The 24,924-nt window shown below is 37.3% G+C and overlaps 1 protein-coding gene across 1 annotated transcript in view; it reads right to left on the bottom strand.

The window, feature by feature from the left end:
- LOC114657583 (transient receptor potential cation channel subfamily V member 6-like) overlaps positions 1-24,924 on the bottom strand; it is an 83,263-nt gene that overhangs the window by 42,260 nt on the left and 16,079 nt on the right. Inside the window, exons 2-3 of the mRNA XM_028809467.2 lie at positions 21,152-21,303; positions 334-431 (exon numbers count right to left, since the gene is read on the bottom strand). Of these exons, the coding sequence (XP_028665300.1) occupies positions 334-431; positions 21,152-21,303 (250 nt within the window). The remainder of the gene's footprint in view (positions 1-333; positions 432-21,151; positions 21,304-24,924) is intronic.

Here is a 24,924-nt window from a genome sequence, read left to right as displayed (position 1 = left end):
TTTTGTAAAATTCAATATTGGACTAGACAACTAAATGTGTGCCAGGCATGGCCCACTTGAAAGACCTGGAGCATATCCAGGATACACCGGGGAGATTACCGGTATATCTTGTAAATATCATGGGAAGGTCTGGGAATTTCTGAAGGGGAGCTGGAACAATTGGCAAAAGACTAGGTTGGCTTGTCCAGTTCAGTATGTTGCCACTGCAACCCTCACCAGTAATAGCTCAGTGAAAACGAAGATACAGTAAGAGTTTCACTCATGTGCTAAATCTAAATGTTGATTCTGACACAGTTAAACCCATAAAAGTAGCATAGCACATACTAATGTTACCTCTTTCAAAGAAGTCTGTATCAGATTGTTTACTCATTTTCTTTATAGTTGCCACATCATTTTTCTTGGCCGCAAGTAGCAATAAATTCTCAGTGGTCCTAGAAAATTGTAATATGAAAGTGTTTCTTCAAAAATGTAACAAATTATTACAAATATAAAAATTATTAATACAAAATAATAATACATAATATTTATGAAGTACAGTGGCTTTTCCATGATTAGAGTACTTATATCCAAATGGGTACAACAGGAAGAACAATACTGTAAAGATGTCACAAATAACAAAATAAACATAAAATAAAACAAATACATGAAAATCAAAACTGTTGGTTGGAAAAAGAATGCAATAAACAGTGAAAAAATACAAAGTGCTTCAAGACAATAAAACAACAACAACAATAATATTTATTTCAGAGTGCTTTACAACATGTCAAAGTAGTTACATGAAAAAAGTAAATTTAGATAAGAATAATAATGAAAAAATAGTATACAAAAGATAAATAATGCACACTATAATAAGAAATATATATAACTATGAGAAACTGAGTCTTTAAATATAGATTTTTTTAAGTTTCTTAATAACAGTCTGATTATAAGGTCAGATGGGCAGGGTGGACCTAGAAAACAAAATCAAATCTACAGGTGTTCCAGACCAAAACTCGCCCTGCCCATTATGGGCATTCTGCCAAAAATAAATGTTCTAAGTAGTTCTTTATTGTTTTTTAGGCTTTGTCTTTGTGGAATTGTTTCTTAGAGAATTTGATGCAGTGGGTCTTGTGACAAATTGGGGTATCTGCTTTCATCAACCATCACAGGTGACTGCACAGAACTTTAATCAGGTGGTGATGGTACATTATCTGTTGTCCTACAGTATCTTTCTATGTGACATTCTCTCACTAGACATACCATGCCCAGTTTTTTAGATCAGTTTTGACATAATGTTCAATGCTTATCTCTGTCCCAAAAGGGTCCTCTACTCCTTTAATCCAGCTCTCCCTTGGATGAGCTGACTCTTTGGCTAATTGCGGACCATATTCAAATTAAGTTTGTCTTGTTAATACTTAAAATTTAAAGATATTAAGTTATGCAGTCAAAAAATTAAAAATTTCAATCGCAAATAATCACAAGTCTCATGATTAATCGCATGTCAAACCAGTGATGTCCAGTAGTCCCAAGTGAATGTGACTATTATACAACTTCTTAGCTGTTCAGACTGTAACAACTTGTTGCTTTTAAATAAATCCTTGATATGTGACACAACTGTAACATGTGAAAGTAATTTGTAAAAAATGTCAGATGCTGCTGAATGATGTGTCTTCAACTAAATTTAGAGGTCCACACTCTCCAGCAATCTGTTTTACAATACATTGTATTGCTGCAAATTTTGTTTCATTTATGGACTATAGTCTGCAGTAGATTTTGTTGCATAACATTAGAGTTCTTAATTGTGGTATTATGCACTGAATGCTTTTATGTGATAAAGTTGTTGTATTAATGCAATGTTTAAATTTTCTTGCACTAAGTTTACAAGTATCAACATTTTTGTCCATTGAACAGTTGGGGAATGTTTTAATTTAAAAGTAAGCATCATAAATTCATTTTTCTCAGCGATTGTTAACAGAATACCTTAGATCAGGGGTTTCCAAACTTTAAGTTTAAGCTTCCAAAATATTGTACCATCTGTTCAGGGCCCCCACTAATATAAATTAAATGCAGTGAAGTGAAGCATGATCTTAGATCTTGGGTACTGCTAACAATACTAACACTGCACAATTTTGTATAATAGTAGACCTGTTAATCAAAGCAAATGCTTAACTACAGCAGACTACTGACACATACTTGATTAAATCCATCCATCCATCCATTTTCCAACCCGCTGAATCCGAACACAGGGTCACGGGGGTCTGCTGGAGCCAATCCCAGCCAACACAGGGCACAAGGCAGGAACCAATTCCGGGCAGGGTGCCAACCCACCGCAGGACACACACAAACACACCCATACACCAAGCACACACTAGGGCCAATTTAGAATCGCCAATCCACCTAACCTGCATGTCTTTGGACTGTGGGAGGAAACCGGAGCACCCGGAGGAAACCCACGCAGACACGGGGAGAACATGCAAACTCCACGCAGGGAAGACCCGGGAAGCGAACCCAGGTCCCCAGATCTCCCAACTGCGAGGCAGCAGCGCTACCCACTGCGCCACTGTGCCGCCATACTTGATTAAATGTCATGTAATATCTCCAGGCCAGGGGTTTTAGGCCTTTTTTCTTGGCATAACACCTTAGCGTCGCACCTGAGACATACCATTTTCACAGAAATCAACAAGCCATAGTGTGTGCTGTGTAAGTTATATCAAGCTGTTCCCTCTAAGCCAATATTTTCATGGAAAGATGAGAGTGGAGTGTCAGTAACATGAGCACAGTAAGGCGGAGCGGTACAATTGAACTACATAACTGAACATGGAGGTTTATATGGTTCTCACGTTCTACTATTTTTCTTTTAGTTACTTTGCACGCTGCTCTCATGTATAACTACACTGATATAAGATTTCTTTTATGCAACAGCTGAAGAACATGTTCAGTTACCCATATGTTTGATTAAAAATCTAGGAAATTTATAGACAGTCTTTAAAACCGTAGTTGATGTTTTTAATAATGTTAACCTCACCAGAGCAACAGCCCCTAATTGGCTTAGATAGCAAGGGATGCCATTAATGCGATTAAAAAAAAAGTCAGTCATATGCATTAATACGTTACCTTTGACTGCCTTAACACTAGAATCCCTGAAGCCTATGAAAAACTAGTAATCCCCGGCCACCTTAAATTTCTTTGCACCTCTTCATTAGAGTCTTTTGTTTTTCAAATGTCTCGATCAGCACTATCACAAGCTGCCCACGGGAGTAGGTAGCCTGCTAGAAGTTCAGGACCGACCAGGACTGGAAGGTGACGGCGACAGAGTCAAAACAAAATGTTATGGCAGGAAGAATGGATGAAAAATAAAACAAATGTTTATTACATCAGTCCCTTAGAAAGAAAAATTCTGGTACAGGAATATATATAGTGCACACACTCACACACAAACATTTAAGAAAGAAAAAAAAAAATCTATAAGCTTCTGCAAGGACATAAGTTGTTCAAAGAAAAATAAAGAAAAAAATAATATCAAAATATGGCTTTATCCTCAAAGGCAATTTGGCCTCTCTGGAAAAAAAAAACGGTCTGATCACTATTTTAGAAATAAGGCTCTGAAGCAGTCTTAAATAATTTAGCTCCTCAAACTACAGAACTACCAAGAGCCTGAACTAACTAATAGGAGGCTATTACTCTAATGGAAGCAGCCAGACAGAGTCACTCACTCGTTACTGATGGCTCATGAACAGATCTCTATTCTTAAGTCAGTTAACCAACCCTTAGCAGACAATGTCCCACACCTTATAATGCCAATGCTATTTCTTTCTCGAACTACACTGCTGCTGGACAAAACTAATTGTACCCCCTTAAAGGGGAAAATGACCTAAATGCCTCACAAACAAACTAAACCTAATCCCACTCAATAGAAACAATAACACCAAAACCAATATCACTTTTGTACCTCTGCAATCTCAATAATAACAAACTCAAAAAAAAAAGTTAAACCAACATAAACTCAATGCCTTTAAAAGACCTTTCCCCTCCTGACTGTCTTTTCCCAGATTCCTGAGCACTGTGCGTGCGTCCAACCAAAGTGCCACATTTAAAATGGCATTTGGACTAGCACATGCGTCTTTATTTTTATGTAGATGGCCGAAGAATAAGGAGCTATGGTAATCCCCTCCATTCATGCACTAATGACTGACGGTAAGTCCTCTAATTTAAATGTCTTTGTTCTCTGCTTTTCCCAGTTACAATAACTGCGCTGTTTAAATACCTCTTTGTGGTGTTGCGCACTCAGAGTCGTGCCGGTTTCAGCTGCAAACTTCTATGGGGCACATCTCCATGTCAAAAGCACAAGGAGCAAGCAGCCTGCTATCCCAAAAGCTCAACTTGGGCAAAATATTCTCCCAGCTCAAGTCTGTTTATCTGGGTGTGAGGTACCTGGAGTTTTATAAGGTAAATAATATATCGTTATTTGGAACACATGCATTTCATGTGTGTTCCATGTCTACATTCATCTATGTAAATGTAGGATGACAGTAAATGTGAGGCTAGAAATGTTGAACACATACCTAAAACAGAGACTTTTTAATGTTATAGTACTAATGACAAAATTTTGACATACAGTAATGTATATAATGTGTCAAGACTGAAGTCCAAATATCAAATAAACACTTTCACAAAAGGTACACATAAAACAAAACAAGCGAACTTTTATTCAAGTTGGTGCAGTGGTAAGCAAGAACTGCGGACTCATAATCAAGAGGTTGCTGGTTTGATTCTGGGTGCTTCCCAGAATTACCGTTTTGAGTAGACAGCTGCACTTATTACTATTATAGAATAAAAACACACATTTGATTTCAGTCTGTAACAGCCGGTGTAAATTTATGGTGCTAGTAAAGGTTAGCATTTTTTTTATTCAGTTTTTTTTCTCTCAGTCACATTCATGCTCCCCCCGATCTGACACAGCTGTTTTCAAATAAAGACATGCTATAGCAGAGATGAACTCAGATGAGGATGAGGGTTCTACATCAGAGAAAGAGAACAGAAGCCCTCACCGCAACAGAACATCCAGTCACACATAAGAACAAGGCAGCTGCACTAGGCGTAAAGGTGAAACATGGCACTGTTTGGATGCAGCAACAGGTTGGGCATTATCCTGCCAGTCAATCTGCCACATGCATGTCCTTCAACGAAACAGCAGGGCTTACAGAGCTTGCCAAGATATTGTGCAAAGTTCTGCTTGTGATTCTGTTTTGTGATGGTCTTTATATAAAAAACATTTATATGTTACTTATATAAAAGTCACATCGAATGTTATTTACCTGGTTTATTTACTTACCTTCCTACAGCGTAAAGTCAAAGTAGACTGCAGAACTTCCTGTGTTTGACATGGGCATGCTGACAAAGCACATGTTCAATGCCACTCTTTATTCAGGAAAAGATCCCAGTCATCCCACGGGAGAAAGACTTTCCGAGACTAAGGTCATAAAGCTTATGAAGCCACTTCTGGACAAAGGCAGAACCGTAACAACAGTTGTGTAAAGTGCTACAGCAGCTTCCACCTGCAGCTAAAGTCATTTGTGTACTGAAGTAACATTGCACATGTACTTTGTCTCCAGGCACCTCACACCCAGATAAACAGACTTGAGCTAGGAGAACTTTTTTTTTGCTTGAGTTGAGCTGCGGCAGTGGGGGGATGTAATAGTAGGCTTCTTGCTGCTTGTGCTGATCGACACATTTGCAAAACAAAAGATGCTAATGGAGTGCAGAGTAGGTTTGGAAAATTGACACTCTTGTGAGGACTCTGGAGGTGGATGGAATTGTTTAGTGCAAAACAGTACTGCAATACGAAGTCTGACAATTTAGTTCGCAAACTCATCCTAGAAAAAGTGCTACTACATACATCATTGCTGAATATCACTATGGTCAACTTCGAAGTACTCCCCTTGGGAAGCTATGCACCGACACTAGCGCCTAGTCCACACTTCAAAGCAATTTTGGAACTCTTTCTGGAATAGCCGATAGAGATGCCGTAGTATTATGCTTGATAATAATAATAATAATAATTTCTTTACATTTATATAGCGCTTTTCTCACTACTGTCCTGAATGTCATCAAAATGTCTTCCTTTCAATATTTCCTTTATCTTTGGGTAAAGAAAAAAGTCACTGGGGGCCAGATCAGGTGAGTAGTTAGTGTGGTCTAATACAGTTATTTGTTTAATGGCTAAAAACTCCCTCAAAGACAGTGCTGTGTGAGCTGGTGCATTGTCATGATGCAAGAGCCATGAGTTGTTGAGAAAAGTTTATGTCATTTTTTTAACTTTTTCACACAGCCTTCTCAGCACTTCCAAACTTGGTTTACTGTTTGTCCAGTTGGTACAAACCCATAATGAAAAATCCCACTGATATCAAAAAAGGTTAGTAACATTGTTTTGACTCTTGATTTGGACTGATGGAAATTTGGAAATTGGCTGACTTCCATTATGTACTTTGACGCTTTGTTTCAGGGTTATATTTGTTCACCTATGTTTCATCACCAGTGGTAACACGGCCCAAAACATCGTCTTGCCTCTCCAAAACGTCTTAGCAAACTTCGAGTCTCCTTTGCTTTTGTTCATCTGTAAGCTCATTCAGCACCATTTTTGCACACACCTTTCTCATACCAAGATTTTCGGTTAAGATTTTACTAACTGTTTCTCTATCGATATTTACTTGGTCTGCTATGCTTCTCACAGTCAGTTGACGATTTCAACGCACAATTCAATGAATCTTTGCAATGTTTTCGTCAGTTCTGCTCATTACTGGCACAACCTGACCTCTTTTCATCAGTGACACTTGCTCTTCCCTTTAAATCCATTTCTACACTGCCGTTTTCTTCGTGGCATTATCCCCATAAACTTGGACTAACATGTCCCTGATTTCACTTCCACACTTGCCAAGTTTAACAAGAACTTTAATGTTTGGTTGTCAAATACAAGCTCCGACATTCTCACGATGGCACACATGAACACGCAACAACAATAATGAATGCCACTCAACAAGACACTGCCATGTGTTGACATTAAAACAGCTGTGAGACACTGAAATGCCTAGGTTATGAAACGTTACCGAGCTGTTTGTACAGTGCTGCCAATGTAAAGGCACAGTGGCAAGTTCGCAAACTTAATTAACAGACCTTGTATGCCAAAGGTTTTATGTGTATTTCAGCATGTAACATAGTGAAGTTTATCATGGGAGTATTTCTGCAAAGTAGAAATACAACCCTTAGCTGGTAAGACTAAACAACACACAGAACAGGCTGTCAGTCATGTTTATGTAGCAAAGAAAAGAGAGTGTCTGCAATAACACAGTGAGCCCTTAAAAGAAGCACAAGCTCAACCATTTGGAGTTTTTGATCCAGTAAAAATGTGGGATAATAATATAATGATTGAACAGTAACCCAGTAGTGATCATCTTAGCGAGATAAGTCGTTGCAGGAAAGCTAATGCCACTTGGGTAGTGATCCACTCCAATGTCCAGAAATATAGCATGAAATGCACAAAACTAAATTGAACAAAATTTGCAAAGCTTTTTGAAAACATGTTTCAACTATGTCATTATGGGTTAAGATGTGTTGACTGGTTGGATGAAAATGGCTAATTTAGCTATTTACAATTAAATTGACAATATAATAGTAAGTGTGCAGAAAGTGAAGGGGACTGAATACTTTCTGAAACCACTGTTTATATGGCCATCAAATTAATATACTTATACTAATGACTATATACTAAATACATGTAAATAGTAAAGACTAGATCAGGGAGTCAATTAAAAAAATGAACTGATTGTATAATTGTATGGAATTAATTGTGATTAATCGCATCTAACATCAAAACATGTAATCATAAAATAAATACATAAATCATGAAGTAAATATACACTGAATCACAAAATTAATGTAGACTCAACATAAATGAATTTTTAAAAAATTAATGACATAGTTTAAACTTAAACAATGACCTGAAACCCGACCTTTTAACAAAATACTACTTGAGCTTGAACAACCTGAATCTGAATGCCACCCTTAAAGGCAAGCTGAAAAGAAGGAAATAAATAAGAAAACGAGGCCAGTAGTGTATTAATGCTCAAATTGTTATGGCATATGAGACAGAGACGTATCAAAGTAAAATGGAATGACTGTAGACTTTGAATGCACTGCTAAAGACTGATTTAACTGAAATCATAAGCATCTCTTAAATGGACATACATTAAAACTTGTTTTAAAAATCCTCAAATGTCATCCTCAATTGTTCATCAATGATTTGATAATTATACTCTAAACAAGTGTTTTTCAACTGGTGCGCAATGAGAGATACCCAGGTGTGCTGTACAGGACCACCTCTATGAGTGGGTAAAGGGATGAAGCAGCTGGGAAAATGCATTCAAAGTGCTCATTATGTGCTGTGTCTGCAAACACGAACCTCCAAGCTGCTATTTTTGCCAGCATCTCTGATCATCCCACCCCTTCAGACAGCTTAGCAAGTGTATAGATTTAATGCTTTTGTGGTTCGTAGAATAGTGGTGTGCCTTGGGATTTTTTAGGTTACACAAAATGTGACACCACAGAACGGTTGGAAAACACTGCTCTACCTACACCTTTGCTCCTGGAACTGTAAAAAAGTCCTCTGTAGCAGCTACCTTACTTAAAACTAATATCGTTAAGTACTGCAAACTGGAATAATGGGTAGGGATAAACACTACACTTCTGTTTCATGGAATGTTGTCATTATATTAGGGCATTAAGCACTGCAAGGTACCTGACAGACTGGCAAGTTAAATACAAAGGTATTACAGACTTATTTTGGTTTTAGTGCCATTCAAAGAAAACCGGTTTTGCACGTATGTGATATGACTTTGATTCAATCTTCTTACAGAAACATTACATAAAAAAAAGAGAGAGAGCATAATTTTTACATTCGCATTTACTTTTCTTTAGTATTGCTCCAGGACTATCATAAACTCCCCTTCTTCCTACTCCCCTACACTTTTGTTTTGTATAAATTAAGGAAATGAACATCAGTACCATGTACTGATATATGGCAAGGCATTATGAAATTTGAAACTTTTAAATAAAATATTATTTCTCAAAATTTTTAAAGGTAGTATAAAAATACAGTACTGGATGTTTATGTAATTCTTTATGTTTACACTTAACTTTTTTATATTTTTGTTTTGTAATGTAAAAAAAAAAAAAAAATTACATTAAAATGCCTCCCTGACCAAACCACTGCCTGACATGATTGTCTTGTTGTCAGCCCTCGTTGCAATAATATTTTTCAACACGTTAAACATTCCACTTTAATCACAAAAATGAATGTGTTAATTTTCCCAGGCCTACTAAAGACACTATATCAGTGTTTCTCAACCTCTGTCCTGGGGACCCACTGTGGCTGCAGGTTTTTGTTCCAACCAGCTTCTGGTCTTTATTGTACTCCTGGGCTAATTAAGTGAACTGTTATTTCCCCAGTCCTGTTTTTTGGGAACAATATAGAAATTAGAAAACTAAGTTTGGTTAAAAAGAAAAAATATATATTAAAATGTACCAAGAAGTTATATGGGAATAATGTATTTTTTTCTTTTTAACAATATTTTCATCTTGATTTTTATTTTACTTTTCTAGGTGTTCTAATTGTTTAATTAATCCATTATTTACTAATTAGTGGATCTGATACTAAAGTAGTTGCAGCCTTTGCTTATTCAGTGTTGTTTGCTAGTGTGTCTGCTCTGCTCATTTTTAATTCTCATTAATAAGATACAACAAAGTGGAAAAACTGCACAGAGAAAGGGCAAAATATGATGAAATCAACAAGAGAATTAAGCATTTAAATCTATAGCAAAAGCAGAAATATTTCTAAATGTCTTATAAATGTAAAAATCATGCTGCTGTGCTTTCCTGAATGTAGAATAAAATAAAAATAATACCAGCTAATTAAATGAGCTCAGTGTTATCAGGTGTTGTCACTGATTAGGAATCCGGTTGGAACAAAAACCTGCAGCCACAGGGGGTCCCCAGGACCGAGGTTGAGAAACACTGCCTATATTTAAGTTGAGGTTTCCCTTTGTAGAAGTAAAATATAGAAGAATAAATTAGATTAAAATTAATTGAATTGTAATAGTCAAAGACTGATGATAATTAACAGTCCCAGTCCATGCACAGTTTAGCACTTCACGCAGTTCAAGGTAGTATTTTATTTTTTAGCCAAATCAAAAAAAATAGTAAAATTGTGAACAGCGTAAAGAAGATTTAGCAGTTATATTCTTGATAAAATCATTCACAATAAAAAAGTAAATCTTGACCTTGAAAGGGTCACAAATATGAGCCTGGTAAATACTTTGCAAGGGCTGCTTTGAAGATGCAGAGGAATCTAAAGTGGAAACCATTACTCTCAGTTTCCCTTCCCAGTATGGCAGATCAAGAAAATGGTGACTTGTGTTGACATCACTGAAACATTACCTCAAGCCCCATCTCTTCCAGTCTTTAGAAAAAAAAGGCTGTTTCACCTGAAAGTAAGCATTCCATATGTGAACAACCTTCAAGGAAGAAGACAAAAACTAATGAGGGTCAATAGGTGAAGGGCTGGCATTTCAGTACAAAGGTGAAATCAATAATAAGACTTAAAGAGGCATACCTCAAAATGCTTAGTTTTCAGATAATCGACAATGAAAACTGATTGTGTCATACTTTTATATAGAATCAGAAAAGACTAATCAGAAAGACTGAGTGCGGAATAGGTTGGTTATGTTAGTGGGGGTGACGGTTTCGAGAGGCTCCTGGAAGGACCTGGTAGTGTGGAGCCTATCCGCACTGTCACATGAGGCATGCCCTACAAAAACTATTGACAGATATTTAAATCAGGTAGGGAAGTCCTCATAGGAGAAAAGGCAGATTTCATTTCAGAGTAAGGCAACAAAGTAATTGTGTTGTCATTGTTATGAGTGTTGCTGTCTTTTATATATATAATATACACACACACACATATAAACATATATATACATATACATATATATACATATCTACATATATATATACATATACACATCCACATATATATACACATATCAACATATATATATATATACACATACATACACACACACACACTCACACACACACATATACAGTGGAACCTCGAGATACGATCACCTCTGTATACGAGAAATTCAAAATACGAGGAAAGTATGAGCGAAAAAATCAGATCTAAATACGAGCATTGGCTCACGTAATGAGCCACGAGCCAGGCTGTGGGTATAGCTCACGGCTTAGGGAGGGGGCGTGGTAGCTGTAGCGAGCCGCAGGGCGATCTGCGGTGTCTGCGTTTCTCACCTAAGTGCACAGGTGGGAAACTGCTCACATCCATGATTTGTCCTGTGGCTGATGGGCTGGGCAGGGTTGCCACCCGTCCTTTAAAATACGGAATCGCCCCGTATTTGAGAATGAAATTGCGCGTCCCATTTTGAATCAATACGGGACGGGATTTATCCCGTATTTTTTTTATCATTTTTTTTAAAGCAGCGTCTCATGCAAATCATCCCACACGCATTTTATGAAGATGCCTCCTTTCCTACTTTTGATTGGGTAATACTTGACGTCATCGTTAGTTTGATTGGTCTTTTTAACTGTCCAGTGAGGAGGGCGGGTCTTTTAAGTACAGTCTGCAAAGTGTTGGCACTGGGATGCGGCACCCGCTGCAGTATGCGTCCCTTATTTTTTTGTATTAAAAGTGGTAACCCAACCTGGCAGGTAACAGTAATGTTTGGTCATGAAGTCGTCTAAAATCCGCCACGTGCCCTCTTTTAAGTGTGAGAAGCAGATATATATAGCCAAATTCTCGCGCTTCGTTGAGGCGAAGTACTGCTTTTAATTTTTTAAGAAAAGAAAACCTTTTTAAACAGATCGAAAATACAGTATACCAATAACAATTTGTTAAGGATCTGTTTTTTTCTGAACCTCGCTTTTCACAGCTGTCGCGCTACGGCGTGTGTTTCGTTTATTTGACAGTATGTAGATCGTGGTAATTACATTCATGTCATTCGTTTTCTGAATCACAATCTGACTGTATGGGTGGTTACCTGCCAGGTAACACTTGTGGTTGGTCAGGAAGTCGCGTTACATCCGCCACGTGCCCTCTTTCTGTTCCCAGAAGCTGATCATAGAATGGTTTTAATAGTTTACTTTCAAATAATGCAAAGAGTATGCGACACGTGTTTCTCTCTAATTCTGGGCTCATCAGGCATACACACTGACTTCATCCCCTCTCGTGAATCGAATCTCTATCGTCAGCGCCAGAGTTGAAGCCCCTAACGTTGCGGTCAGCAAGTCGGCTAACATCCGCCATGTGCCGTCTTTCAGTTGCGAGAAGCAGATCATAGAATGGTTGAAACTGTTGCCCCTAACGTTGCGCTATGGCGTGTGGTTCGTTTATACCTCGTGTCTTCTCATTAAACTTTTGTCTCGCGAATATGTTATTGCAATCCGCAGCGGGAGCGTTTCTATAAACTTAATTTAAACTTACGTTTTACACCGTGCTTTGTTTCCCTTATAAACATGCTTGTATGCTTCACTCGCTGGCTTCTTATTGTTTCGCTCCCTTCTCAATTGTTTAATGAATTTTTTGTTCTTCGCTGTTTGCGGCTCTTCCTTCATTTCTCCCTACTGAGTTCTTTTATCTCACGAATATGTTATTGCAATCCGCAACGGGAGCGTTTCAATAAACTTAATTTAAACTTACGTTTTACACCGTGCTTTGTTTCCCTTATGAAGATGCTTGTATGCTTCACTCGCTCCCTTCTCAATTGTTTAATTAATTTTTTGTTCTTCTCTGTCTGCGGCTCTTCCTTCATTTCTCCTTACTCAGTTCACAGTCTTTTCACGTGATTACGTGGGAGGCGTGATGACGTGACACTCAACTCCGTCTCCCACGGCCATCAAGCTGCCGTCCATTACAGTATATTGTCAAAAATGAGGTTCCAGTTATGACCATTACGCGTTGAATTTCGAAATGAAACCTGCCTAACTTTTGTAAGTAAGCTGTAAGGAATCAGCCTGCCAAATTTTAGCCTTCCACCTACACGGGAAGTTGGACAATTAGTGATGAGTGAGTCAGTCAGTCAGTGAGTCAGTGAGTCAGTGAGGGCTTTGCCTTTTATTAATTAGTATAGATTTAGAAATATTTCTGCTTTTGCTATAGATTTAAATGCTTAACTTTCTTTTGTTGATTTCATTATATTTTGCCCTTTCTCTGTGCAGTTTTTCCCCTTCATTGTATCATATTAATGACAATTAAAAATGAGCAGAGCAGACACGCTGGCAAACAACACTGAATAATCAAAGGCTGCAACTACTTTAATATCAGACCCACTAATTAGTAAATTCCCATATAACTGCTTGGTACATATATTATATATATATATATTGTGAGGGATGGCTGGCCATTCATCCCGGCCAATACCCCCAGGCCGGTAGATGGAGCTCTCCTTGCAACGTGGAGATGCCCCGAATTCCAGCAGGGCATCATGGACAATGGAGTTTTAATACACAGCCCTGCTGGATAACGTCGGAGCCGCCAGGATTCACTGCAGGGAGGCTCAAGGACTTATACGTGCCCTATAACCCGGAAGCACGTCATAATCATATGACCAGAGGGAATTACGTGTTTCCGGGTTGAAAAGAAGGACTTTTTTAATCTGACCCGGAAGTGATAAGAAATCACATGGACTGTAAGATGGGAAACACTTCCGGGTCAGGGAATATAAAAGGACGATGGGAAATCCCAGACGTTGAGCTGAGCTGGGTGGAAGGGTGGCAACGTGTCTGGGAGTGAGGAGGATTATTGTTATTATTGATTTATTGAGTATTGTGGAGTGGAGGGTGCTTTGTGCACTTTATTAATATAATAAATATTATTATTGGACTTTTATCTGGTGTCTGACGTCTAGTCTGAGGGTTCAAGGGGTCACGGAGACCTTAAACTGTCACAATATATATATACCAAACTTAGTTTTCTAATTTCTATATTGTTCCCAAAACACAGAACTTGGGAAATAACACATCACTTAATTAGCCCAGGAGTCCAATTAAAAACAGAAGTTGGTTGGAACAAAAACCTACAGCCACTGTGTGCCCCCAGGACCAAGGTTGGGAAACACTGCCATACAAAGCAAGGTAAAGGTGCAAAGTACAAAAGTGCTTTATTTCAATAAAACAAAACTAAAACAGTGTCCAAATAAAGTGCAGTGCTCAAAACATCAATCAATAAATAATCCATTAAGACAACAAGTGGATCCATTAAAATCCAAAATAAATAATTTAAAAATAATAATATAAATAATTTAAAAACAAGGTTAAAATACTGGCTGGAAGCAGTCCTTTCTTTAAAAACCCCATGCTTTCTTCTTTCTACCTGGCGGCTCCCCTGCAACTCTCAGGGGATTCTATCTGCAGGTGCAGCTGCCTTCTACTCTGGTCTAGTAGCCTTCTGTTCCCTGGTTACGTAGAACTCCAGCCGGACCAAGATTTGGGATCCCCAGCAGCCACGGTGCTCATACTGGGGATCAAGTCTCCCTAGCCTTCCTGACTGCTGCTGCCTTCCATGGCAAGTCGTCTATTCTGCCGGTCACTCCAGCTCCTCCAAACTGCTCAGCTGGAGCAACTGCTTCATTCTGCCCCCAGAGTGTCGGCCTAACACTCCTCCTAATGGGCTCTCCTACCAGCTGCATGCAACCTCCAGCGAGCCTGCTCTCGCTTGCTCGTTCGCTCGCACCGGCTCTCCTTCTCCAGCCTTCTTCTCCCTTAATGTGCGTCCTTCTCTTTTTCTAGATCTCTCCTCCCCACTCCCGCTTCTCCTATTTATAATGGGGACGTGGCACTGGTGTAGTGATTAGCAGCTCCTGGCATCAATTACGGACACAGGCAATCCCATACCTGTGCATTTCAGTGCAGAAACGCCCATGCCCACATCGCGCCCTGGAACTACTCCAGCCACACTACCACGCCCCCTCTAAGAAGCGAGTGCGGTGATTATTTATTTAAAACTGGCCATTCTTTCTGAACCGTGCACCCGCTATATCACACAGTGGACCCAGAGATGTCCAATGTTCTAGCCAGAGGATCAGCTTTAAACAGCTGCTCAAAGTAGCCAGACCAGCGGGTCACAACTGCAGCATCATCTGTAAGGAGCATTCCATTACCCTCCCTGACTGCAGCTGTGGAAGGAGTCTGCAACATGTGAGACAGCAGTTCCAATACCTGCACAACCTAGCTTTTTTATTCTTGTAGCTATAATTTATAGTCATGGATATATATGTATACACAAAATGCTACTGTACCGTATTTGTGTATACAGAGAGCTACTTAATAATTAGTCCTCCATCCATCCATCAACCTATCTACTGTACAAACCCTGAAAGTGTGTTATGCAGGATATTGTACTTCCCATTGTGTTTTTTAAATGCTGTTAAAGTCACAGGTTGATTACTGGGGTTCCTTTATACCAAATGCAATATGCCTATATAATGCCTAATTGTGACTATGACTGCTAAAACAACCAATGAAAAGTTTGGACTTGCCCAGAAATTTTAATAATTTTGATAAAATACTTTTTTCATTAAGATCCCATTATATTTATTTAAAAATATGGCCAAGACATTACTAATGTTTCTAATACCAATTACTGGTTAAATGACAAATGGCATCATTTTTGGTCAGCTTTCTTCAGAACAGGCCACATGCCTGTCTCAATATGGCTACTGAGCTGTGCTCTTTATTGTGTTGTCCTTTTCATGGAAATGGCGTAAAAGATGCTCCTTCATGGTGATGGGGGGGTGAGAGAGAGAGAGAGAGAGAGAGAGAGAGAGAGAGAGAGAGAGAGAGAGAGAGAGAGAGAGAGAGAGAGAGAGAGAGAGAGGGAGAGGGAGGAAGGAGTAAAGCAACAAATTTATAATCTCTCTTTCCAAAACTTGCAACAAATAGGGCATTGAGGTACTTAATGGCTTCTGATTTAAAGCCTAATAGGCAACTTTAGACCAATAGAATTCTGGTGCGACACAATGGTTTCACACCTGCCCCCAATACCATTTGTTAAGAAGAAGCATGCCATCTAGGTAATTGGCCTCCATGCAGGAGTTGATTGAGAGAGTCCTGCAAAGAATCACTTAACTATCAAACCATTGCTGTTCCTATCAATAATGTAACACTAATATTACATTTCTTTGTCTAAGTTACAAGTAAAGACATACAAAATATTTATCAACTTATATACAAAATTCCACACCACAACAGACTGCAAAGCCCATTTTCAGAAGTCATTCCTTCAGTGCCTTAATGGTAAACTCCCTTGTCTTATCTTTAATTAGTCATCTATAAATGCTAATTGGTTATAAGAGAAATCTTTTAACTTACATTATAACTGCTGAAAACTGTTATTCTTTTCACATTTGTTGCAAAGTGATTGCATTCCTCAAGTTAATTTTTTTTGGTTCAAAAATGGTCAAAATGAAACTTCTTTCTCAAGAAACGTATCAGTCTATTGTTTTTTGGCAGAAAGGAGGTTATTCCATATAAAAGAGATTACTTTTTTATTGTGTTCTGCTCATTCTTTAGTATGTGCTTGTAGCTTTGACTGTCATATTTTCCTGGCTCCCAGTCTGACCGTAGCTTTGTTTCCCAACCTTGTCTCATCTCCCAGTCATTCCCATAAACTCCAAACTAACTTCTCTTCAGCAGTTACATCGGTACACCAATGATGGGGACAGCCTTAGTATAACAGTTGTCACCTCACACAGTCCTGATTTATCTAATAAAGTGTCTAAGTAATGATTGTCAGTAATATAGTCAGATTTTGCTAAATGTTTCAGGTTTTTAAGTTTTTAGCCTTGAAGTTTAATGTGAGATTTACATTTAAAAGTCATAAATGTCTTTAGAGGATAAATGCAAGAAAGTTATTCACTTACTATACTGTATATGTTCTGTGACTTCATATATGGGAGCATCTAGAGAAACTTTGCTAACAATATTTCATGCCTTTTAAGACAATTTAGCTTATGGTTGTATGGAGTATTGGGATGTAGCTAAAACAGATCCCTTAAAGTTACAGGTTATATAAGCTACTCCTCTAATATGCTGTCAAGTGCTCTGTACTGCTAATATTAATGCATGGCATGTTGAAATTGTGAAGATTCCTCTAAAGTTAAGATGCAAAATTATATCTTATTTATTGGATGCCTGTAGAATTGTGATGTAGAACATTGAACATGTTTAGTATTAGTGAATTTCTGGGAATATCCCAGTTCTACTGGATCTAGTTTTGGACAGATAATAAATATGTATAGAAATATGATACTGATAATGATGCCTTTTTTATTTTTTTTATTTTAGGACTCTTAATTCTGTGTTTTAAATCATTTTTCAAAACATTTTTAATATAGTGGTTCTGCTAAATACAAAGCAGGACTGCAAGAATATTTCCAATGCATGTTTCCTTTGTGTTTATTGTTTCTTTTTATACACAATTTTTACTATAAATGCTCTTTAAAATATAAATGAGATGCTACAGCATTTCTTCATGGATTGGATCTTAGTTTCTTTATCAGCTAGGAGGGATGGCCGCAAACCTTGCTTGTCTGGGACAGCCTCAGCTGAGGAGAATTGGGTGAGATAGCATACAGAGGACATTATCTCCTCCGAGCCAGCAGGTGGCAGCCCCCTGTGTTGCAGCAGCACCACGGATTCCCACAGGGCACCATAGGAATTGGGAGTTCTTCAACACAGCCCTGTAGGGTTCCATGGGTGCAGCCAGGGGGTGCTGCAGGGACTAGCATGCCCTACTTTATGGGGCACCCTCCTTATACAGAAGTGCTCCCAGGCCAAGCCTTTGGGACACCGGAAGTACTTCTGGGATCACTTAAAAGGAGCTGTCTGCCACTGCTCTGGAAGCCAGAGTCAGGAAGAAGGAAGAGGATCAAGCTTGCTGGGAGGAATGGAGGAGGCAGTGACAGAAAGAGAGTGAAAGGAGAAGAAGAAGAAGGAAGACAAAGACAGAAGAGTTTCCCATGAATAAAATCCTTGTGTTTGCTGTGACTTGTGTGCGAGCCTGACTTGTGTTGGGTGTTTGGGGAGCTGGAGCACCTCCTACAGGCCACACAGCATACTACATTATTTACATGTTTAAACAGATAGTGAAGTTCATTTTTGAGGTGTTGAAGTTCTCTGTATATGAACACATGCATGGGAATCAGTTAATACTGAGTTATCACAACATTGCTATTTTCAAGTTTCTAAGACACTACTTTTTATTGTGAATTAGTTGCTTAATCAAAATTAATCCTTTCAAGAAAGTGTTCATACAATTTCCAGTAACAAAATAATAGCTGAGATGACAGCATGGGAGGATTAGGCAGATAAAGTAAAAGCAATTGTGGCATTCTGAAGGATTCTTGACTGAATGGTGGTGACATTACCTTAAGGTAACAGCTTACACTGACCACATTTCATAACCTGTCAGCCACTAGACCGCTTTCATATAAATGTCAGTATCTACGTTTCTTCTTATTATTATTTTTTAAAAATAGGGCCATTACAGAATAGAATAGAATTTGCGTGTTTGTAATTTATATGATGAATGATGAATGCCTTTTTATTGTCACTATACCCATGTACAATGAGATTAAAAGCAGCTCCTTCAGTGCAGACATATATGTAGAACACAACAAGTAAATAAACAAATGGTGCAAAAAGTTGCAAAAAATTGCAAAGAAGTTGCAAAAAAAAGTTTTGCGATGCTATATACATATGGAAAGAATAATAACTATTGCACTATTGGGTTATTGCACATTATTTAAATACTGGAAAGAATAAATAACTATTGCCCTATTGGGTTATTGCACATAATTTAAATATTGCACAATAATGATGATCATGTGCAGTAAGTAGTGGATGTTGGACCCTGAGAGTAATGATATTTTACAGTATACAGATATTACACAGTTATTATCAGTACCATTTAGATATTGGATATTGCACAGTTGATGGATAGAAGGAAGTCCAGGGGTTGGGGGATTAGACTGTGTAGTCAGTGCATATGTGAGTTTAGAATGGTTATGGCTTTTGGGAAAAAACTGTTCTCGAGTCTCTTTGTCCTTGTTTTGATGCACCTGTAGCGCCTCCCTGAGGGCAACAGGTCAAACAGATCAGAGCCAGGGTGGGAGCTGTCCTTGATGATGTTTTTTGCTCTACTGAGGCATGTTAAACATATAATGCAAAAATTAAATAAAATCAGGAGAATTTTAATTAATTTTTTTGATGGATATTTCTGCTTAGTATGTTGACCTTATGACAGGAACATTTGATTGAAAGGAATGTGTGTTATTTCAGTCAGTAACAGCCTCTGGAAAGTAATGCTTTCGTAATGGAAAAAAGTAGACTGACTGAAAACAAACCAAGGCTCATTATTTATCACGTTAGTTTGCTAAACCAGTTCTAAATTCTGTTTAATTATACAAGATTGCTTTTGTTTTACAAAGAAAAAAAACACCAAAACACCTCATTAAATTTAGCACCAGTCTTTCAAGTGTTGTCACTGGTAAAAAACACATTGGAACAAAAATTAAATAATACTAATAGATTCCTTAGTCTTCAGACGTCACAGTTTGATACATCGACTAATCACTTAATCAAAATAAATTAGTTAAAGATCAATCAAAATATTACAAAAATTGGGTAAGAAGCAAAAATACAATAAAAACAAAGGCCAAGGAACCAGTTAGGATTAAAAAAATACTATGATGAGAAAAAGGGCCAGGGATAAAAAAACAAAACACCACAAATTCTATAATGAGGCAAAGACAAACTGATGCAAGGCTAAAATACTAAATCAAAGAATTCCAAACTAACCTTAGGTAATCCATTTCAAACTGTAGACGATGATTAAGAATAGAAGGAATAACAACAAAAATTTTAAATAGAGTCTTAGGTGGCCCTTTTAGCTGTACACCTCTTTAACTGGAAGGAGGCAAAGAAAAACAAAACAATCCAGAAAATAGGAAGATGCTTGCAAAACTATTGCCAAAGAAGGTAATCAAGGAAAAATAAACATATATTAAAAGACACAAATAATTTCATTCATGAAAATACCAAAATGATTTACAATAAATAAATAAACAATACACAAAGCTAAAGCCAAGGAAAAATTTGTTGTAAAAACAAGATCCCTTTGAAATGTAAACAGATAAAGACAAATTACAAAATGGATCAGAGCTGAAGGTTTAGCACAAAATATTTCATATAACTAACAAGTTGTTGGAATATTCTGGTAACAGACAGTAAGAGAGGGAAGACGTGGTATTTATGGAACTGTATGATTTTTGGATAATTTTGTAAATAATATTTGAATAAAATGATAACAGTACTTGTTGAAGCTTCTTCTATACTCACAGACTGTCATTTTATCACAATAGTTTAACATCTGAGGGCTATCTATTTTGAAGTTATCTAGCCATCGGGCTTTGGACATTCTTTCTCAACCAAGCTATCTAAACACAGATGGAGAGTCAAGACCTTACTTAGATAAAAAAAAATGTCCCTCCTGTTTTACCAGAGACTATTAGCTGATGATGTTGATGGTGTTTCCTTCACACCTGTTTGTCTGAAGAAGTTTAATTAAAATTATACGTCAAGCAAAGTGCTATTTCACTTAATGCTCAAGTGTTTTGTGCTCCACGGCCTGATTTGAGATAAGAATGGGTATTTTGGGCTAGCACTAGGCTGTATGACAAAATTACCTATTTTTCTGAGAGTATGTGCTTCAATGCAAAATACAGATGATTGTTCTCTAGTTATTTACTTTGATGACAGAAAAAATGTAATTGGACAATATCTGTAAAAAATTTTTAAAAATCAGTATTTGTTTCATTCGAAATATCAATTCATGACTGTTTTATACAGCACCTTTCACATTATTTTAATATCATTATGCCTAATAAATAACATATTAAACACACATGTACAATAAAAGGAAGAAACACATTCCACAAGTTTACAGCAAAAGAATAAAGAAACTAAGTATAAAAAGATACCTTTTCTGTTTTGTTTTTAGTTAATTGCATGTTTATGTAAAAGTTTTATGATTGTTAATAGTTTAAGTTACCTCTGAATCTGTTGTAGATGAGCCTCGTCTACCACTTGCTTCCAGTCTTTCTTATGCAGGTACCTGAACACCAGGTCTTTCCACCAGTTAACAATCAGCCCTTTAGCTCGTAAAACAAATGGTGTTGATGTATTTTTAGCAATTTGGCTAGACTGGGGAAAGGAAAAAGACAAAAATTAACTCTATTGCATTTGACAAGCATAGGACTCTGCAACACTTTTTGTGGCTGTAAATAACGTACAGCTTATACTTAATGTTTAATGTGTTTATTTTAATTTTTAATTTATCTTAAGAAAAGAAAAAAAAGACTGCATTTTGTACACTGGTTAAAGCATGTTTGGAAACACACGTGAGCACTTATAGTACTAATATATTCAATTCAGTCTACTTTGTTTCACTGATGTCATTATTGAGGGCTTCCACTTATTTACAATATAAAACATATTTACAATATAGTGCGATAATAGAAAAGTGCAAAACCTTATAAATTAACTATACCTTAAACTTTTTTTCATACATAAACACACATTCGCATTTATTAAATAGGCCATGTTTGGTTATTACAGAAATCTTTACCACTATAGGTCAAACAACTGTTCAAGAAGGAAGCATCTTTGAACTTTATTGAACCCTCTACATTGTCTAAGGTAGATTGCCTGTCTGAAGTGCATGCTATCACACACACACACACACACACGCACACACACCCACCCACATATACATACTCTCCCCAATCTTGCTGGTGAGGAAGTGAAGGAACTGAGGGAGGGCTTAAATGTTGATGGGGTTTCTCTGTATTAAAATAGTTAAGACTGGGTTGTGGATTGTCCTCTTATCTACTGAAACTTGATTTATCACATAGCTGAAATACAGGAGAGTACAAAAAGTCTATTGTGTGCAGTTGACAGTAGATAGGGATCTTGGCAGCTCTGTAGTTACCACTGCTGTTTCATAACTCCTTAGATTTAGATACTTTTCTGGCATAATGACTGGTTTACATGGACATTCTATGTCAGTAGAGGTTGTCTCTGGATAATCTGATATCCTCCTTAACTCAAAGAGACACATTTCATGTTAATTAGGTCTTTATCTACCATAGTATGACTGAATGTGGTTGTGTGCATGAGTATGTTTTGTATGGGCTAGTTGTACTTGATGATGGAAGTATAGGCTTTGACTCCCTCAGTCCTGTACAGGAATAGTATGAATGTCAATGGATTGAAGAAAGTGTAAAAAAGACAAAAACTAAATAAACACTGATAAAATATCAAAAGTATTAGAAAAATGTAATTCAGACTGAATTCATTGATTACTTTTTACATTTCCTTATTCCATTACTGTGTTATAATATAGCAATAAACGAAAATTGGGATACTGCATCATCAAAAGGCACACTCACACACATATCTACAAAGGACCAATTTACAGATTGCAATCAACCTACCCAGATGCCTGAAGAAAACAAACAGAAAAGCAGTGTACTAGTAATATGTTCATCTTTGCATGCTTAGATAGTAAATTTTGCTTGGCTTTTCTCTACATTCATAATGGCTAACACGGTACAACACCCTAGTACATGAAATGTTTTTTTTTTTTTCTTTTTTAAAATATATGACATATCAAGATTTGATCTTCATTTAAAACAGTATCTTTAAGAAGATAATCTAATTTACAAAAATTAAATAAATAACAATATGACTTTACAATAATTTATCCAGTGAAAAAATTAACAGATATGCCTGTCTGTGGAAAACGTAAATACACAAATTTCTCTCATGCCTGACTTTGCCCCTTTTAGCAGAAACTATCTCAAGTAAGTGTTTCCCATAATTGTTGTTCAGCTTCATACAGTACGTCAATTGGGAGAACATTTTTCCTACTCCTTTATACTGAATTTCTTTTGGCTATGAAAGACTGTCCTGCATGCACAGTCCGCATCAAATCTCTATAAAGAATCTCCATGTGATTCAGACTTGGTCTTTCACTTGGACATTCCTTAAACCTGCCATTTCTTTATTTTTAGCCATTCCTTGATGTATTAACTGGAATGTTTAGGGTCATTGTCATGCTGCAAGATCCACTTTTGGTTGAGCTTCAAACTTCTGATGGATGGTCTCCCATTACCCTCAAACACCTTCTGAAAAAATGAAGAATGTATAGTGGATTTTATGATGCTTAGCTGTCCAGGCTGTGATGCAGCAAGGTAGATCAAATCTTAAACATTTCATACAGCATTTTGTACAGTTGTTATCAAGTTTTTTGTTTTTCACTAAACAGGTCTTCTGGTTTTGTGTCCAAATAACCTCGTCTATTCAAAGGACATTGTTTCAGAAGTCCTGGGGCCTCATGCATAACGCCATGAGTAGAATTCACACTAAAACATGGTGTACGGACAAAAGCGGAAATGTTCATACGCACAAAAAATTCCAGATGCATAAATCTGTGCCTTCGCAAACTTCCACGTTCTTCCGCTCCATAAATCCCGGTCAGTGTGAAAAGTAATGCAAGTGCACGCGCCTGCTGCCAATCCCCAAACTCCTCCCAGAATTACGCCTCTTTGAATATGCAAATCAATATAAATAGCCCTTAAGCTCAGTGTTCTGTCAAAAGGCAATGGCAAAAGCACGGGGGGACAGAGAAGAATTTCAGTGAGTACCAAAAACATACAATTTGTTGGTTTAAACAGTGGCATAAACAACAAAAGGAAGTTGATTGAGTGACATAGAGTGTCAGAGAAACTCGAAACCTCAAGTTCACAAAGTCGCACAGTGCCCGAAATAAAAAAGTAGTTGCCAGATATCAAAGTCACAGTGAAAAGGCGAGTCTTAGCCCACCGTCTGAGTGTCATATGAAAGCTTAATAGGGTATAGAGAAAAGAAAAAAAAAATAGGGAGACAGTGGGAAAAAAGCTCTAAATGTCAACTTTAATCTCGATATTTCCACTTTAATCATGTAGTTTATTTTGTTATTGAAGTAGAACATTATAAACTTCATCTAAAAATCGTTTAATTTACTAGTTTCTCAAATACCATCGTAACTAAAGCAGCACGTTAAATGCTTTGTTTTGTATGTGTTCTTCTATGTGCTCTATGTGTGTGAATCACTACGTGCTTTTTAAACGAGCTTTCTCTTCCTCCGAAAGGACACAGAATCCATTACATTCATGATATTACAGCTCTCTGAATAATTTAAATACTGAGATGTATACCTGATATAATTTTCATGATGATAGGAATTAAAGCATGTATTAAACATGGGAACACGGTGGCACAGTGATTGTTCATGCCTCACACAAGATGCCTGCTGCACCATGCGTGGCCTTCAATGAAATAATTTATTGCAGCAGTACTAGTCTCTTTCAAACATACTAACCACCAATTCCTGTCCTTTCTTTTCTTTCTCCAAATACCCAATCGCCACGCAATCAGCTCTGTAATAGACGTTAAGCCATCTGTAAGCTGAGAACGCCAATTCTTCAAATCTTTTAAAGAACATTGAAATGTCTTCGTAGTATATGTTTTTAATTATTCCAGTAAGAATACAGCGCGAGGCAGGAACAATCCGTGAACGGAGCGCCAGCTCCTTGCTAGCGCTGCGACACCGTGTCCTCACATGTTTAATTATTAACAATGTAGATTATTTAAATGAAGTTAAAGTTTTATCTGTATAATATAATAAACATATTTTTCTGCATTTCATCTTAAAAATGACATTGTCATCATATGTAAATATGCACTTTATAAAGTGATTCAGGTTGTTTAATATTATAACTG

This window comes from Erpetoichthys calabaricus, chromosome 9 (genome assembly GCF_900747795.2).
Source record: "Erpetoichthys calabaricus chromosome 9, fErpCal1.3, whole genome shotgun sequence".
NCBI classification, from domain to species: Eukaryota; Metazoa; Chordata; class Cladistia; order Polypteriformes; family Polypteridae; genus Erpetoichthys; species Erpetoichthys calabaricus.
The sequence above is the reverse complement of the archived record's forward strand: the minus strand, read 5'-3'. Positions and strand labels throughout refer to the sequence as shown.